The sequence below is a fragment of the Colias croceus genome, chromosome 3 (assembly GCF_905220415.1).
Source record: "Colias croceus chromosome 3, ilColCroc2.1".
NCBI lineage: Eukaryota > Metazoa > Arthropoda > Insecta > Lepidoptera > Pieridae > Colias > Colias croceus.
Genome location: NC_059539.1, coordinates 4,446,838 through 4,463,002, shown reverse-complemented (window position 1 = coordinate 4,463,002; position 16,165 = coordinate 4,446,838). Strand labels below are relative to the sequence as shown.

Genomic DNA, 16,165 nt, shown 5'->3' with positions numbered 1-16,165 from the left:
AAGTAATAATAATGGATTCCAGAATAATACAGTGGAACTGCAGGAGCATAATTCCTAAGAAATCGGATTTAATTCATATTATAAATAAGCATGATCCTATTATAATCGCTCTTAACGAGACTTGGCTAAAGCCAAATCTCAATTTTAGAATTCCAGGTTATGTTTGTATCCGTGATGACAGAATTGAGGGGTATGGTGGTGCTGCCATACTCATCAAAAAGTCTATACAATTTAAACGCTTAGTATTACCAGCTCACAATAATAAATACTTAAATAATGTTGGAATTAATATAAAAAATAGTCTCTCTATCATTTCAATTTATATATCATATAACACTGCTTCTACGTTTGACTATATACAAAATTTAATTAGCTCTATTTCTACCCCTTTGTTGATACTGGGTGATTTTAATGCCCATCATCAATACTGGGGAAGTAGTATTACGAATAGTAGCGGCCTACAATTTTTAAATATCTTTGACAAGTATAATTTATGCATGCTCAATACAGGTGAGCGAACAAGACGTACACGAGCGAATGAAATTTTTAGTGCGGTAGATCTCTCTCTGTGCTCTCCAGGATTAGCATCATATATTTCTTGGTGTCCTCTAGCAACTTCATTTGGTAGTGATCATTTTCCCCTGTTAATGACCATTCCTATAGGAAACAAAATACATAATACGAGCATAAAGCCTCGTTTGAGGTATAAGCTCCATAATGCAGACTGGCATAAGTTTAAAGAAGAGGTTGATCGCCAAATTAAAGAATTACCTGAGATTAATGCAAGCAATGAAGAGTCTTGTTCTGTACATTTAGCCAAGATTTTGATTGATGCTGCTGATAAAACTTTACCCCACAAATCTATGCATCCTTCGAAAATTCCAAGTCCTCCTTGGTGGGAAGAAGAATGTAGTAATGCTGTTAAAGAAAGAAAGCGCATTGAAAAAATATATGCCAATGACATGTCCGAAATAAATTTTGAAATTCTTTCTCAAGCTATCAATTCCACCAGATTACTGCTTAAAAAGAAGAAACGAGAAGGATGGCAATCTTTTTGCTCATCTTTAGCGCCCGAAACAAACTCCAGAGAAGTATGGAAAAATATTAGACGCTTCCGATCAGCTTTCAGAGAACAGACATCAATAATATCAAAGGAATTAGCGATTAATTTTATGGACAATTTAGCCCCGTCTACAGCAAGAGTTTATTCAATTAAAGCCTCCTACTATCTGCCCTATGGACCATAATTATGGCTCCCTATTAGCTTCACCGTTTATACTTGATGAACTTAAAGGTATTTTATCATCTGTTAAGGATTCTGCTCCTGGATTGGATGGAATTCCGTATTCTTTTCTATCACATCTTTCTGAAAATTGCTTAAACTATTATCTTGATCTTATTAATTCCATCATGATTTCTGGGAATGTTCCGCTGTCTTGGAAATCTCAAGAAATAATTCCAATTTTAAAACCAAATAAATCTCCAACTGCAGTGTCTTCATATAGACCCGTTGCTTTGTCGTCTGTATTAACCAAAATTTCAGAACATTTAATCAAAAACCGTTTGGAGTGGTTCCTAGAACACAACAAAATCCTTTCAAAGACGCAATTCGGCTTTCGTAAGTCGAAAAGTGCTATTGACAACATCAGCATCCTAACTACGGATATAAATTTAGCTTTTTCAAATGATCAACAAGTTATTGCCGCGTTTCTAGACATTCGTTCGGCATATGACAATGTAGTCATCTCAATACTCCAGAATAAACTTTATAAAATGAACATCCCTGGTTTATTGGTTAATTTCATTATAAATATATTAAAAGAAAGACATGTGGTTTGTAATGTTGACGACACAGTTAGTATTGTCCGTACTATCAGTAAAGGTCTTCCACAAGGGTCAGTTCTAAGTCCTATTCTATATAATGTTTATAGTTATGACCTAGAAAATGTATTTAGTAGTTATGTCAATGTCCTTCAATATGCTGATGATTTGGTATTGTACACTGTTGATTCAAAATTAGAGACGGCCAGTATTTTGTTAAATAATGGTCTTGCTGATCTTAATCGATGGATGGATCAAAATGGTTTGGATATTTCTATTGATAAGAGCGTTGCGGTAGTGTTTACAAAGAAACGAATAGTTCCTAGGGTTTGTGTCACTTATAATAATAAACAAATTCCAATTCAAAATCATGCAAAATTTTTAGGTATTATCTTAGATAGTAAAATGACAGGTACTTTTCACATCGACTACATTTGTACAAAATGTGAAAATATTTTAAATATGTTACGATGTCTTTCTGGGGTTTGGTGGGGTGCACATCCTTCTTGTATGAAATTAGTATATAATGCCTTGCTTCGTAGTATCCTAGACTACGGAATGTTTTTATTAGAAAGTGGAAATATAACTGCTCTTCACAAGCTGGATAAAATTCAAGCTAAAGCCCTCCGGATTATTTTAGGTGCTATGAAATCGAGTCCCATAAACGCCCTTCAGGTTGAATGTGGAGATCCTCCACTGAAGATCAGAAGGCAATATTTATCTGATAGATTTTTGTTCCGTATAGTACAATTCACCAACCATCCATTAATAAACAAGTTAAAAATGTTAAACGATCGAATACGTACGTCTTCATTCTGGAAAAATAAATCTATACCTTGCTTAATTGTAAGTTACCGTAAATTCATCTCAATGTCAACCAATATTTTTCAGTCCCCAGTTTTACCGCTTTTTGCTTATAACTACCAGAGCCTTTTGATCAAACCAATTATAAAGTACAATATAGGAATCAGTAAGCAAGATAATATAGATTCAAATGTAAACTTTAGATTTAATGTTGATAAGGAGTGGCGTAATTGGCATCATATTTTTACTGATGCGTCTAAATCATCAACTGATAGTTGTGTTGGAGTTGGTATATTTCACGTTCAATATAAAATCACACAAAAGATTAAGCTACCGCCGGAGTCTTCAGTCTTTACTGGAGAATGCTTTGGGCTCCTAAAAGCATTAGAATATATTAAATTAATGAAGCTACCTAAATCTGTAATTTTTTCTGATTCAATGAGTTCTCTGCAATGCTTAGATAAATATTCTTTTTACAATAAACCATTTTACCCTGTTATTTTTCAAATCAAAAATAAGTTGCATGAATGCATTAATCTAGGTTACCTGGTAACTTTTGCTTGGATCCCGAGCCATCGTGGAATCCAAGGAAATGATAGGGCTGATAGCTTGGCCAAGGATGCGGTGCGGTGTGGAGATATGTTTCCATACATGAACTATTCTCATGACCTGCTAACATTACCGAAGCGATATCTCTTTGAAACGTGGAATAAAGTCTGGGCAGATACTGGGCAATGTAAGGGAAGGAATTATTATAGAATCCAACCGACAATACCAATAAAGCCTTGGTTTGTTGGTGTTGAAGCAAATAAATTAGTTATATCTTCAATAAGTCGCATGAGAATTGGACATATGTGTGTTCCTAGTCATTTAGCCAGAATTGGTGTGTTAAATACTGAAGTTTGCGAGTGTGGGGAGGGCGAGGGAAATATAGACCACATATTTTTCTCTTGCTCTCTATACGACCATTCTAACTTTTATGATTCCTTAATATCCTCAAATGTTCCTCTTCCTACTCGTATGTCCTATCTATTTATGTACCCTAAAAAATATCTGAGTAATATATCTAATTTTATATGTAGCAATAATATCAAATTGTAATGTTCATTAATTTCCATTTATTCTATTTAATTTATGTAAATATGTATTAATATAATGTAAGTATTTATTTTATTCCTAAACTCTTTTGATCACCTTGCTATCGTCCTACGTCCTTTCCTATTTTTCCGTGTATGGTTTCCCTACCTTTTACTTGACACTGGCAAATGGTTATCTTATTGCCATAACCTGTGGCCATAACAGAGAAAAAAAAAAAAAAAAAAAAAGTAAAACAATTTTCACTTTTCAGTTCTCAGTTCGTGCGGCTGCGGTTTTGTGTTATTTTTCTAAATAACTATAAAAGTAAATTGGTATTTATCTTATTTGTGTGTGTTAAAATGGTGTGTATTGGTTAAAATATCAACAATGGGAACTTTTAAAATAAAATAAAGCTTCACATTGTGGTATTGTGAAAATGCCTCCTGTAAATTCTAAAGGAAAAAAGAACGGCGCCGAATACGAGGTAAGTATTTATTTATAAGAAATGGATGATAAACTTAATTTCAGTTAAGTTGTAAATTGCAATTGTGAGTTAAGTTGAATTTATTCGTAAGAAAAATATGAGAAAAGTAGGTACCTACCTATTGTATTATTGTATTGCAAACTATGTCACCTGGCTTTTACATGTAACTTGAATACGTACTTTACAATTTAATATTTTCACATTTTCTTTAATGTCTTCGTGAATTGAAACGACGTAATTTTTTGTTCGTGACAGAAATTTTTATTCTAAATTCTATAATTGTTTAATTGTTTAAAGTCTAACTGGAGACATGTTTATGTCATGTGTTTGAAATTGGCCTGTTAAATATCCATAATATTTACATAATATTAGATGTTATGCATTGCCTGACAAGGTTAAATACTACTTTGGCTTCTGTTTTCATAATATAATGAGTTATTTTTTACATTCTTATACACTTATGGTTTGAGTGGGTTGTTGTAAAGCCAAGTATCATGTTACAGAATATCATTACCACAAAATGTACAGTGTTGGATTTCGAGCGATACATTCAAGAAAACAAAACATTATTACTCAATGATCCATTGAGAGACATACTATTGTATCCATCTGATGATGTTTCCGTAAGTGTTTATTTACATTTAATACCTCTGTTAAAACTATGATAAATAGCATGTTTTAACAAATAATTGTTTAAAATTTCCTGTTTTAGTTCGTTAAGATGTGTTACTTATTTAAAGATACACATTTTATAAGTCCCTGTCTAAGTGTAGAACTGATAAATAAAACATATATTTAATTAATTTGGTGTATCATTCAAACTAAGAAAATCTAACAACATTTTTTTTTTTAGATTAGTTGTTGTTTGTTTATTTCATTTATTATATTATTCTGACTGACATAAAAATATTTGTAGAGTGTAGTACTGCCCCGAAGATGGAGGACAGTAACAACAGCTGTTCCAGATGTCAGAACGGCTGCAACATGTCCCCTCCTCACTAGACAAGCCCTGCTCAGCTATGCGTCTAGTTGGAATCTGGTTCACTACAAATATAGCAATTATTCAGGCTCTTATCTAAACTTGCCTAGGTATGTTGTTTTCCTGTTAACTTATATCATGTTTGTTATATTCAATTGATGTTAATATACCAATAATATTAGAATAAACACAAATGACAAAATGCTTAAGTACCATATTGTTTGATCAGTAACATAGCTAATTAATACTATCTGTAATATGAATCTAACTTCAACATATTATTTTTCTTATTTTCACATTTACAAAATTCTGTAATAATTCTTATTATCAAGCCACAAATGATAAGGTCTTGAACAGGAAATAACAGAGAATTCAGAAAGGAACAATCCTATATTTTAATTAATGCTAAATAAAGTGGAATCATGGAATGTTATCATAAGACAAACAAAATTTAGAAATGCTTGCTTGCTCATTAGCAAACCAATTAGAATTGAATTCATGGTCGGCATTCAAAGTTTGTAGATTGAAGTAAAATTTTTGAAGGTTAATTTGTATTTTTAAGGTCAAGAACATTTTCCACTTAAATATTAATAAATGACATTTAAATGTTACTCATATTCAAATGTAATATAGTCTTTCTTGTATTATTCAATAAATTATTCATATATTTTATTGCACATATTATAATGCTAACGTTTATTTTGAACATTTTTCTTTGACCATTTGATTGGATTATATATTATTATATATTTTTTGTTAATGTATGTAGGTATATTTGGAATACCTACTGCTAAATTTAAACATGTATTTTAAGATATTAGGTATCAATAGATTTAGCCATTAGTAATTGGAAAAACTTAGACTACAAGTTAGAAATTATAACTTGATATTATGTATATTTTTAGCCATTAGTATATTCTAGCTATATACTAGTACTACTATGTTGAAAAACTGCTGTATCTGGTAATTTTATGTATTTTTATATCAATTAAACTTACTTCTCATTAATAAATACATAATATCAGACCCTTAGATACAAAACTACCTGTAGAAGTCTATGACATAGATACTGAAACAGAAAGTGATCATGAAGCTCAAAGTAAAGTTGATGTTGGCACCAAAGAGGGCTACCTTCTCAAAGGACCGGAGATTGGCTCAGATAGGATATTCAGTAATCTCGCCTCCAAATCGTTTAAGAAACGATACTGCTCAATGGTCAGAGAAGCTGATGGGACCTACATACTTGAAGTATACAAAGATGAAAAGAAAACGGACACTAAGCTCACGATTGTAATGGATTTTTGTTCTGATGTTGTGAGAGTAAGTACGACTATCCTGTAGGTAAATGAAAGTACATAATTTAAATTTTGCTATGTTATGTACAGAGTTACAATTTCTTTATTGTTTTTTAAAGAACACAAAACGAGGGAGATTCTGTTTCGAATTGCGTATGTCAGGCAATAAAGGATACACGTTTGCTACCGAAAATGAGGTTGAAATGAAAGACTGGATAAATGCTTTTACAGCGGCTCTCAAGAAAAATAACGACCAAGGAAATCATCCTAATGACGAGGTATTAGACAAAGGTAAATTAAATGTATATTATTTACTGTACTAATAGGACTACTGCACTCCACATAAAATATAATATTATCATATATTTTTTAGGTATAACTTCTTTTCTTTGTTTTTAAATAGTATTTAATGATTTCAGATGCAGATATTTCGTTAACTGCCGAACCTCCTCCCCCTGTATATGGCACCCTTAAAGGCTTGGAGCACAGTATGAATCCGTTGCTAATGCGCTATTCAAGGGAGACCGACTTGTCCATAGCAGCGGCTCGAAATGACTGTCGTTCGAATATATTCAATCTGCCCTACAAAAGGGCACCCTCTCCCGAACCTCAGTTAGAACCTTTCAAGTAAGAATCTTTAGTTTTTTAATGTTGTTTGTGTTATATTAAACACCAAAAAACGAGCTTTTATATAGGTAAATTCCCTTATGAATTACTCACTCACTTGGTAAAAATCGCAGGGAAATCCGTTCAGTAGTTTTTTTACTTTTTTTTTATCAGTCGCGGCGGGGTACTTTTTTCAATATACAGCAGTAATGTTGATTAAATTTAAAATTTTGGGACTATTACAACAGGATAAGCCAGTTCTCTGATAAGAGATTACGCTCATTTATTACTACTATTAATAATGAGCTTATTATATTCGAACGATAAAACTATGTTGCAAAATAAAGGTCTCATTTATTTAATGTAGCGCATTTTATTTGTATGAGGTAATGTTTTTAATTTCATTTGTTAATACCTTCCAGATAACAAATACATTGTGAATATACTGTTTGTTTAGGAGTTTAGGAAAGTTGGTTAATGACTATATGTTAAATATATTATAACTATGTAGATACGTATTAAAAGTATGCAATTTTAAAATAAGTTAAGTAAATTGATTTATTGTAACTAGAGCAACTTGATGAGACAACAATTTTATGTTTTTTTTTCTTCGGAAAATTACTTCCCATTTATAAGACAACTATAGATGTGCTTCGCGGTTTCACCCGCGATGCTCCGCTCCATCGAAAAAATTTTTCAAATCGGACCAGATGTTCCTGAGATAAGCGCGTTCAAACAAACAAACTCTTCAGCTTTATAATATTAGTATAGATAGTATAGATAAATAGGAAGTAATTTTGTGTAATGTTACAAAAATAATATAAAATCGTCTCATTTTTATCTCTCCTTTGTCAAACAGGGAACATTTTGGCCAAAGAATATTGCTCAAATGCGAGAGTCTAAAGTTTAGGTTACAAGCACCGATAGACGGTGATAAGGAGCTGCTATGTCAAGTCGAACCGTACTTCACATATCTGGCAGTATACGACGCTCGGAGCGGCAGGAAAGTGACGGAAAACTTTCACTTTGACCTCAACCACACAGCCGTCAAGGATCTAGTCAATGAAAACGAGTGCACAAAGTCATTAGTTGAAAATTTTAGCTACGATGTTAAGTTAGATATTAAACAGATATCCGATGAGTGGTTTAAGTCAAAGAAACAGGTAATGGGTATTCGAAATATGTTGATATTGATTGTTAGAAACCAATGCGAAAATTGTTAAACTATCGCAATTTTATTGATGCATCTACTAAAGTCCGACCAAGATTTGGCTTACAAAAGATGATATAGACTGATTATCTATGTTTAACAGAGAAAGAAAATTGTTATCTATCTTATGATTTAAAATAGAAAATTGATTTCATCTCAAATTTTCTTCTCGCTCGCGTCTCTTAATTGCTTGTTTAAAATAGCTTATTAATAATTACAAACACGACACATTTGTTTACTACACAAGTCACAAAATAGTACACTTTCATATGAATAAGTTATACTATTTTGTTTATTTTCTTTTAATAAAATGTTTCTCCTTCATAGGTTGTTTTATCAGTAAACAATCCACATTCTGATCTGTTTTTGGTGGTGAAAATTGATAAAATCTTACAAGGCCATGTTAGTCAAGTTATGGAGCCATATCTCAAAGCAACAAAGGATCCTCGGCTGGGACTGAAAGTGCACAAAAATGTTCAAGCGTATGCAAATCGCGTAGGCAATTATAGAATGCCTTTCGCTTGGGCTGCGAAACCTTTGTTTAGGTAAGATTATTATGTAAAGGCACTTTTAGATGTAATAAAGAAAGTGAAGAATAAAGGGCAGATTTAAACAGCTTTTACAATTTTTTTGTTATGTGGCTATTGGCAGAGACTATTTCTGTAATATTTCAGATTTTTACAACAAAACAATATTGTATGATAAACTTGTATGATAATAATTAATTAATAGTATGGCATATAATAAATGGATTTTCCTTGTTTTTAGATTATACAGTAATGACTTAGACACAACACCCGAATTTCCGGCGATATATCGGCAGGAACCGAACAAAATGTCAGATGATGATCTATTAAAAATTCTACTGGAATACCGAAAGCCAGAGAAATTAGCGAAATTAACTGTGATACCTGGATGGCTCTCTATTAATATACAACAGAGTAATGAACAAATACCAAGTAGGTTTTGATTAATATTTTTATTACAAACTTAATTATATTTAATACTTGCTGTACCCCGCGTTTTATCCGCATTTCTCCCTTCTAATAATCGTAGAGTGATGACATATATAGCATGTAGCCTTGCTCTATAATAGGGTATCTAACGCTGATATAATGTTTCAACTGGTCTCTTCTCCCTTAACTCTTCAGCAGTAACAGTTTGTATGAAAGTATTCTAGGAGTTGTATCACTGATCGTTTCTGTTTTATACAAACAAAGTGCTCTTAAATCGTTGGATCGCTGCCAACACTTGAAATTGATCATTACCGAATTCCTCAATTGTACCATAGATAGCATAATAGTGATATCATTGCCTGTACTTTGATCTTAAATGCCGTATTAATAGATGTTTTTTATTAAAATACCCAGCTTTAATTCAAATATGTAGATGTATTATAAAATACTAGATGACCCAGTGAAATTCACACCATCTGCATAATATTTGTGAAAAATATTGTTATTATTTATTTCACCATTTAAACCTTCCTTTAACATACACAAAATTAGCCAAATCAGTTCAGTCATGAACTTTTATGGAGACATATGCACATCAATTAATTAAAATACAGATAAAATATACATATTAGATGCATTTATAACGTTATCGTTTTTTTTCTAGATTGTATGACAAGTTCGTACGCAGCACTGAAACCGTTCCCATTGCCGCCTACATCGCCGCTCACGTTAGAACTTGCGACTTTCAACCTTGAACCGGAGCAGCCATATGCAGCGTTCATACATCATTTGTATGTGCGACCGCTGTCACTGAATTTTGAATCGCAAAAAGTGTTTGTGAGAGCGAGGAATATTGCTTGCACGATTGAATTGAAGGATAGTGATACGGGGGATGTTAGAGCTTTACAGGTTTGAAAATTTATATTTTTTTCAAGTGCACTAATTTTGTAAGAAAATAACACTGTACACGTAGATGTAATTTATCGCTTCGTAACTTCATGAGCATGCAAAAAAGTAACGAATTAATTTTGCCTATAACTAAGCGGTTGTGTTGTTATATATTTATTAGATATTTGAAAAACTTATAACTTAATTTATAAAAATATAAAAATTGAATACTTAGCTAGTTTAGACTAAAAAGTATTCACATTAAATGTCTCCTGTTATCAAAATATTGTGTTTTATCAGGTTATACACGGGCGGCTCGGTATGACAAATCAGTACAAATGTTCAGTTCTCCACCACAATGCTAACCCCACCTGGTGTGATGAAGCTAAAATACGACTGCCCACAACTATAACGAATCAACACCATCTATTGTTCACCTTTCATCATATATCCTGTGATCTTGCCAAGAAAAATGATACAAATGTTGAGACTTGTATTGGGTAAGAAAACATTACTTACGATAAGATTTTTAAACATGTGTTCTTACTAAAAATATAAAAATATTTTTATATATCAAGAAAAAAGTGTCAAATAAATTACAATAATATCTTATTTCAGATATGCTTGGGTACCATTATTAAAAAATGATAAATTCATAGATGAGTTTATCAATTTGCCTATCGCTACACACTTGCCATCCGGATATTTATCGATTCAACCACTGGGACTTGGAAAAGGGGTATGTAAAGTCTGAAATGTTCAATTTAGACACAAATTAATAAAATCATGTATAAATCGAAAATTTTAATTATTTTGTTTACAAATTACTTTAAATTTTATTACACTATAAAGTAATTAAATATTAAAATTTTATTTCCACTTTAATTACAGAAGTAACTAGTCTTGCATAATATAAAAATTAAGTCTTGAGTCGATTCATAATAAACCTACTAACTCTCATGTTATTAAATAATTATTCCAAATATTTAAAATTTTAATTCCCAGAACACCGGTCCCGAAGTAGTATGGGTGGAAGGCGAGAAGCAACTGTTCCGATGCCAACTCGTACTAGACTCTACCGTCGGCACTCGAGACGCCAACTTGCACAATTTGTTCAGTGCTATAGAGAAACTAATGAAAACAGCTTCTCCCCCCACAAGTCCCTCCCCCCCTCCGTGGAATGACGTCACGAATGCGTTGAAAGCGGCGCACGGTATACAGCTCAGCTCGCTAGTGGCGTTCTTGCCTACGATATTGAATCAGCTGTTCGATCTTATGGTACGATTTATTAATTATTTTTTGCTATTTTATTGTACAGAAAACTTGTATATATCATTTTATTTATTGTTACGAAGAAATTATATAACGTATACCATACCAATAGGAAACTATTCATTTTATTAGACTAAAGTTAATTATGTAATATGGAACATGATTTTATTAATATAATTTCAATCTAAACTTTATTTGATAAATATTTCAGACAGTAGATAAAGGGTATAACCACGATATGGGATATCAAGTAATAAAGCTGATCGTACAATTTGTACACATGATACACGAATATGGACGAAAGGATCTACTAGATAGCTACATAAAGGTAATATTTTTCGTTTGAATAACCATTTACCAGACGTTAGGAAGGTTTTGATCCTTTCTATTATAATTTAATGTCGTTATTTCCCCTACTAAACTATAGATTTTTTAATTCCAGTACGTATTTAATTGTGTCGAATTCAAACTACATACAGTTCTTACAGCGCCATTGTATATGTTTGTGGAACCGTCACAACAAGATTTCCTATTAGGCCATAAGTTCATGCAGTATTCTGGCTTCTTTTTCGATATTATCGTCAAGAGCATGGTTCAGTATTTGATTAACACTGGACGTATTAAGGTATGCGATATCAAAATTGATTAATTAAAACAAAATGAAGGTAGTTGGAGAAAGTTATGTGTCAATTTTTTTTTGTAACTTTGTTCCATATTATACATAATTTTGTACGTTTCAGATGTCTAGGCATGAACGGTTTCATACAGATTTGTTGGATAACATCGATAAATTAGTGACAACGGTTGAGCCAGCGTACATACTACAGCAACCAATGCAAACACATATATTCAACAAAAACTTGGCCATATTTCTCAAGGTAAATTTAAAAATTAAATCCGTGGTAGCTAATAAATAATTCAATTTGCCTGTAAAATTATATGGTTTCTGTAATTTTCCTAAGCTCTTTCTCTTTTTCAGTCTTGTCTTTCATTCATGGATCGAGGTTTTGTGTTCCGACAAATAAAGAAATATCTAGAAAAGTTCAAAGCGTGCGATCCTAAAGCGTTATTCGACTTCAAGTTTACGTTCCTACAAACAATCTGCTCGCATGAGCATTACGTGCCATTTAACTTGCCTCTACCCGCAAATAAAATTGCGAAAGACTGTGATGAAGGTAATCATTTTTTTTATTAATTACTACTTATGATAAAGTATATTAATTTTAGTAATGAATACGCAAAATGTTTTCTAATCATTGACTTGTTTGCAGAACCAGCCAAGTTAAAGTTGACTGAAGATTTCATTATGAGACATTTTCTGGCTGGTATTCTATTAAAACAGGTAACTAAACTTAATATTAATTTAAAAAAAGATTCGGTAATACAGATTTGACTGTCTTATGACATGTGGTTTTATTTAAAGTTCGTCGTCTTGTTTCCAATGGTTTTTGCTTTTTCACTCATGCTCATGGTTCTTACTCATTTTAATTCGAAGCTAGAAGAAAGATTGTTATTCAGTTTTCTTACATGAAATTGAAATGCTAAAAAAATTAGCTGTTTCAAAGGCCAAAAAAAACAATTTATCCATAAACAGGTGGAACAATCGCTACGTGAAGCGCCGCAAAAGCGTCGCGTGGCGCTAAGCGTGTTACGTGCGTTACTCACTAAGCACGAACATGACGATCGCTATCGAACACGCCAGGCTAGAGCTAGACTCGCACAATTGTATGCACCGTGGCTTTCTGTTGTTCTGGGTGAGTGGGTTATTCTTGTAATAGGAAGATGTTTTAGTGTAAGAGGTTTGCCTTTCATATTCAAGTGTGAATTACTACTAATTTATCAAATTATTTTGATATTTGTGATTCTGATTAACCTCCTCATGTTGTAAAATGAAAATAGGATATAATATAAAATTATTTTTATTTATAAAATTATTGTGTTTGCATTATTTTTCTGTTATCATAGTTCAGTTACATAGAAAAAAATTGCAACCATTTTTGAAATATAAAAGTTTAGCAAACCATATATCTGTTAAATTTGTCTATTAATAGTTCGATTACTTTATCAGATAACGCACATCGCCTGGTCACCAAAACACTAGCGAGTCCAGTATTAGAAAATGGCCATGACAAAATCGACGGTGACGCGACACCAAACCCTATACTGAGCAATGCTCAGAAAGAAATCGCCTCAGCCAATAGCACGCCGAGAAGAAATCGATTAACTTTACACTTTGATCACACACCCACTAGAAATTCAGGACACTTTAAGGAACCACCGAATATTTCCAATAATATGTATGGAAAAGGTACATTTTTGCGCCCCTTTGTCTTTATAATATGTTTCTAGTAGCTTGTATAAAATTCTTTTTACTAGATATTTTATATTACTTGTATGAAGCTTTTGCTAAACAAGAAATTGATCTGATTGCTATCTTTTCCTTGCTATCTTGTATTATAAAATGTATATATTTGTAGATAACACAAACAATATGTCGCACAGCTCTCTAGAGTCTGTATCCACAATGTCGGGAGGAGACTCACTTCCTAGAAATGCTCGATTAGATTTAAGCGAAATTGGTGATCAAGTTAACAGGTAATTCAAGTTGTATTATGTTTGTATCGAACTGAAATAGTTTCTCCTGTTTCTGTACTACTTACTTCTTAAATAAAAATTTGTATTGCTTATAAATGCTTGGATGTTGCAAAAACAATTTTTATAGAACACAATACATCGTACAGGATTAAAAAATTACAGTACTTCATACAGGAAGATAAGATGGCACTTAAATTTGTATTGTAATTGGAATTGTATTTTTTGTGATTGTTAATTTGTGTTTAGATTTGGTGTGATGTCCGCGGAGGAGGTTCGGGATGTGCTTTTGTGTTTCTTGTTTGTGTTAAAGTATTTGGACGAGGAAAGACTTGTGGAGTGGTGGAAAACACATTCGCCGGCTCAGCAGCAATCGTTCTTTAATGTTTTGGAGTAAGTTTTGTAATTTTAATAATAACGTATTTTTATTGGGCTAATTAAATAAATAAAAATTTAAATAGGATATTTAGGTAATAATTGTTTTACTGAATATGTAGATATTATTAAGTATTTTGATATCAACTTATAAAGTTACTACTTTTTGGCAAGATTGTTAAAATAAATGAAATTTTTATAAGAATTAATAGTTTAAAAGAAAATGACCCACGGTGGATAATTTTACGCACATAAGCTCTTTTTCTGATTACCCTCGCTTACCACGTGTTCAAATTTTAGAATCTGCGCCGAACAATTTCAATACGTTGGCAAAAAGAAGATTCTGTCAGAGTTAAAGGTAACAACCCCAGATTGTACGGACAAACTGAAGCCCGCAAAAGCAAGAACATTACCCGCAAGGATGAGTCCGCCAGACTTCTCCAAAGAACCGCCTATAATTGTGGAGAAAAACAACACCGTAAATAGAGAGAACCTTGTAAACACGTCACCTCCCACAGGTGTGTACAGAAACAAATATAATCATAGTTTATTAAGTAAAATATAGATTCTTCTTCTTTCTTTCTTCATACAGGTTATCTATAAATTCCAGAAATTTCCTTGTAAAAATTAGAAATCTTTCTCTATATTTTGGCTATTTTATATCAGGTTGTTTTTTCCTCAGAATTGGAAGCAATGTCAGAACACGCAGTTCTATCGGCCGGTTGCCTAGCAACAGAAGTGGGACTCACAATAATAGACCGCTCTTGCCTCTTCATGAAGAACATGGGAGCGGCGGAGGGGATAGCGGCTAAACCGTATTTGAAGTTGTTGCAGTTTCCACAGAGTGAAACGCTGTATAAACATCTGTTTGCGGCTCTCAGGGCGTATATCAATCAGTTTTCTGAGACGCTATTTGAAGGTTTGTTCAGACTTCACTACATAGTATAAAACAAAGTCGCTTTCTCTGTCCCTATGTCCCTTTGTATGCTTAAATCTTTAAAACTACGCAACGGATTTTGATGCGGTTTTTTTAATAGATAGAGTGATTCAAGAGGAAGGTCTTAGTATATAATTTATTAGGTTTTAGACAAAGCGGGAGAAGCCGCGGGCGGTAAGCTAGTAATATAATAAATTAGTTTTAAATGAATCAATCCAACATTTAAAGAAAGGCTTTTTAAATAATATTTATGTAGATTTTAATTAGATATGGAGTAATGATAATACCTTATTTTAATCGTCACTTATAAGATCTATTATTTCATACTAGCCACCCGTTTATATTTAAAGTTTCAACTTTGATTGCAAAGATAACATTGACATATAAATTTCCAGAACAGTTTTGATGAAAACTTCTTAAAAAATGGGAGATGACGACGTTGTCTTTTAGAATTGAATGATTTTTTTTTTCTTTATCTTAGTAATTGCGTATACAGGTGGTAGTGCATTATGCGCGGGCATAGTAGGCGCAGTGGTGAAGCTATGTGAAGCACGTGCTGCCTGGCTCCGACGGGAAGCTGCGGCTGCGTTATACTTGTTAATGAGAGCTAATTTCCAACACGCTACGGGAGGAAACCTTACTAGGGTGCATTTGCAGGTATATAGGACTTGGTTGAACAGGGGATTGTGAACATATCCGGGTGGATTTAGAAATTAAAGACTTTTTAAAGCGATTTATTCATTATATTATTTTCCCGACGCTTCGAACACTTTACAGCGAGCGTGGTCACGGGGAGACTGAGTTTAAAATCCGTTAAAAAAGTCTTTAATTTCTAAATGTTATAATACTCGCGTAAAATCAAACACTAG

At 32.6% G+C, this 16,165-nt stretch overlaps 1 protein-coding gene across 2 annotated transcripts in view; it reads left to right on the top strand.

The window, feature by feature from the left end:
* Nucleotides 1-3,966: 3,966 nt before the first annotated feature.
* The window catches only part of LOC123706141 (dedicator of cytokinesis protein 9), a 41,051-nt gene continuing 28,852 nt past the window's right edge, over nt 3,967-16,165 (top strand). For both annotated transcript variants that reach the window (XM_045655305.1, XM_045655306.1), the window contains exons 1-25: nt 3,967-4,186; nt 4,690-4,809; nt 5,103-5,275; nt 6,191-6,485; nt 6,580-6,751; nt 6,880-7,087; nt 7,926-8,229; nt 8,604-8,821; nt 9,045-9,235; nt 9,897-10,141; nt 10,421-10,620; nt 10,739-10,859; nt 11,126-11,398; nt 11,604-11,720; nt 11,835-12,017; nt 12,133-12,270; nt 12,372-12,567; nt 12,664-12,734; nt 12,987-13,146; nt 13,461-13,700; nt 13,870-13,987; nt 14,234-14,377; nt 14,660-14,877; nt 15,042-15,278; nt 15,793-15,953. In XM_045655305.1, coding sequence (XP_045511261.1) covers nt 4,139-4,186; nt 4,690-4,809; nt 5,103-5,275; nt 6,191-6,485; nt 6,580-6,751; nt 6,880-7,087; nt 7,926-8,229; nt 8,604-8,821; nt 9,045-9,235; nt 9,897-10,141; nt 10,421-10,620; nt 10,739-10,859; nt 11,126-11,398; nt 11,604-11,720; nt 11,835-12,017; nt 12,133-12,270; nt 12,372-12,567; nt 12,664-12,734; nt 12,987-13,146; nt 13,461-13,700; nt 13,870-13,987; nt 14,234-14,377; nt 14,660-14,877; nt 15,042-15,278; nt 15,793-15,953 — 4,551 coding nt within the window. In that variant the 5' untranslated portion in view covers nt 3,967-4,138. The remainder of the gene's footprint in view (nt 4,187-4,689; nt 4,810-5,102; nt 5,276-6,190; nt 6,486-6,579; nt 6,752-6,879; nt 7,088-7,925; nt 8,230-8,603; nt 8,822-9,044; nt 9,236-9,896; nt 10,142-10,420; nt 10,621-10,738; nt 10,860-11,125; nt 11,399-11,603; nt 11,721-11,834; nt 12,018-12,132; nt 12,271-12,371; nt 12,568-12,663; nt 12,735-12,986; nt 13,147-13,460; nt 13,701-13,869; nt 13,988-14,233; nt 14,378-14,659; nt 14,878-15,041; nt 15,279-15,792; nt 15,954-16,165) is intronic.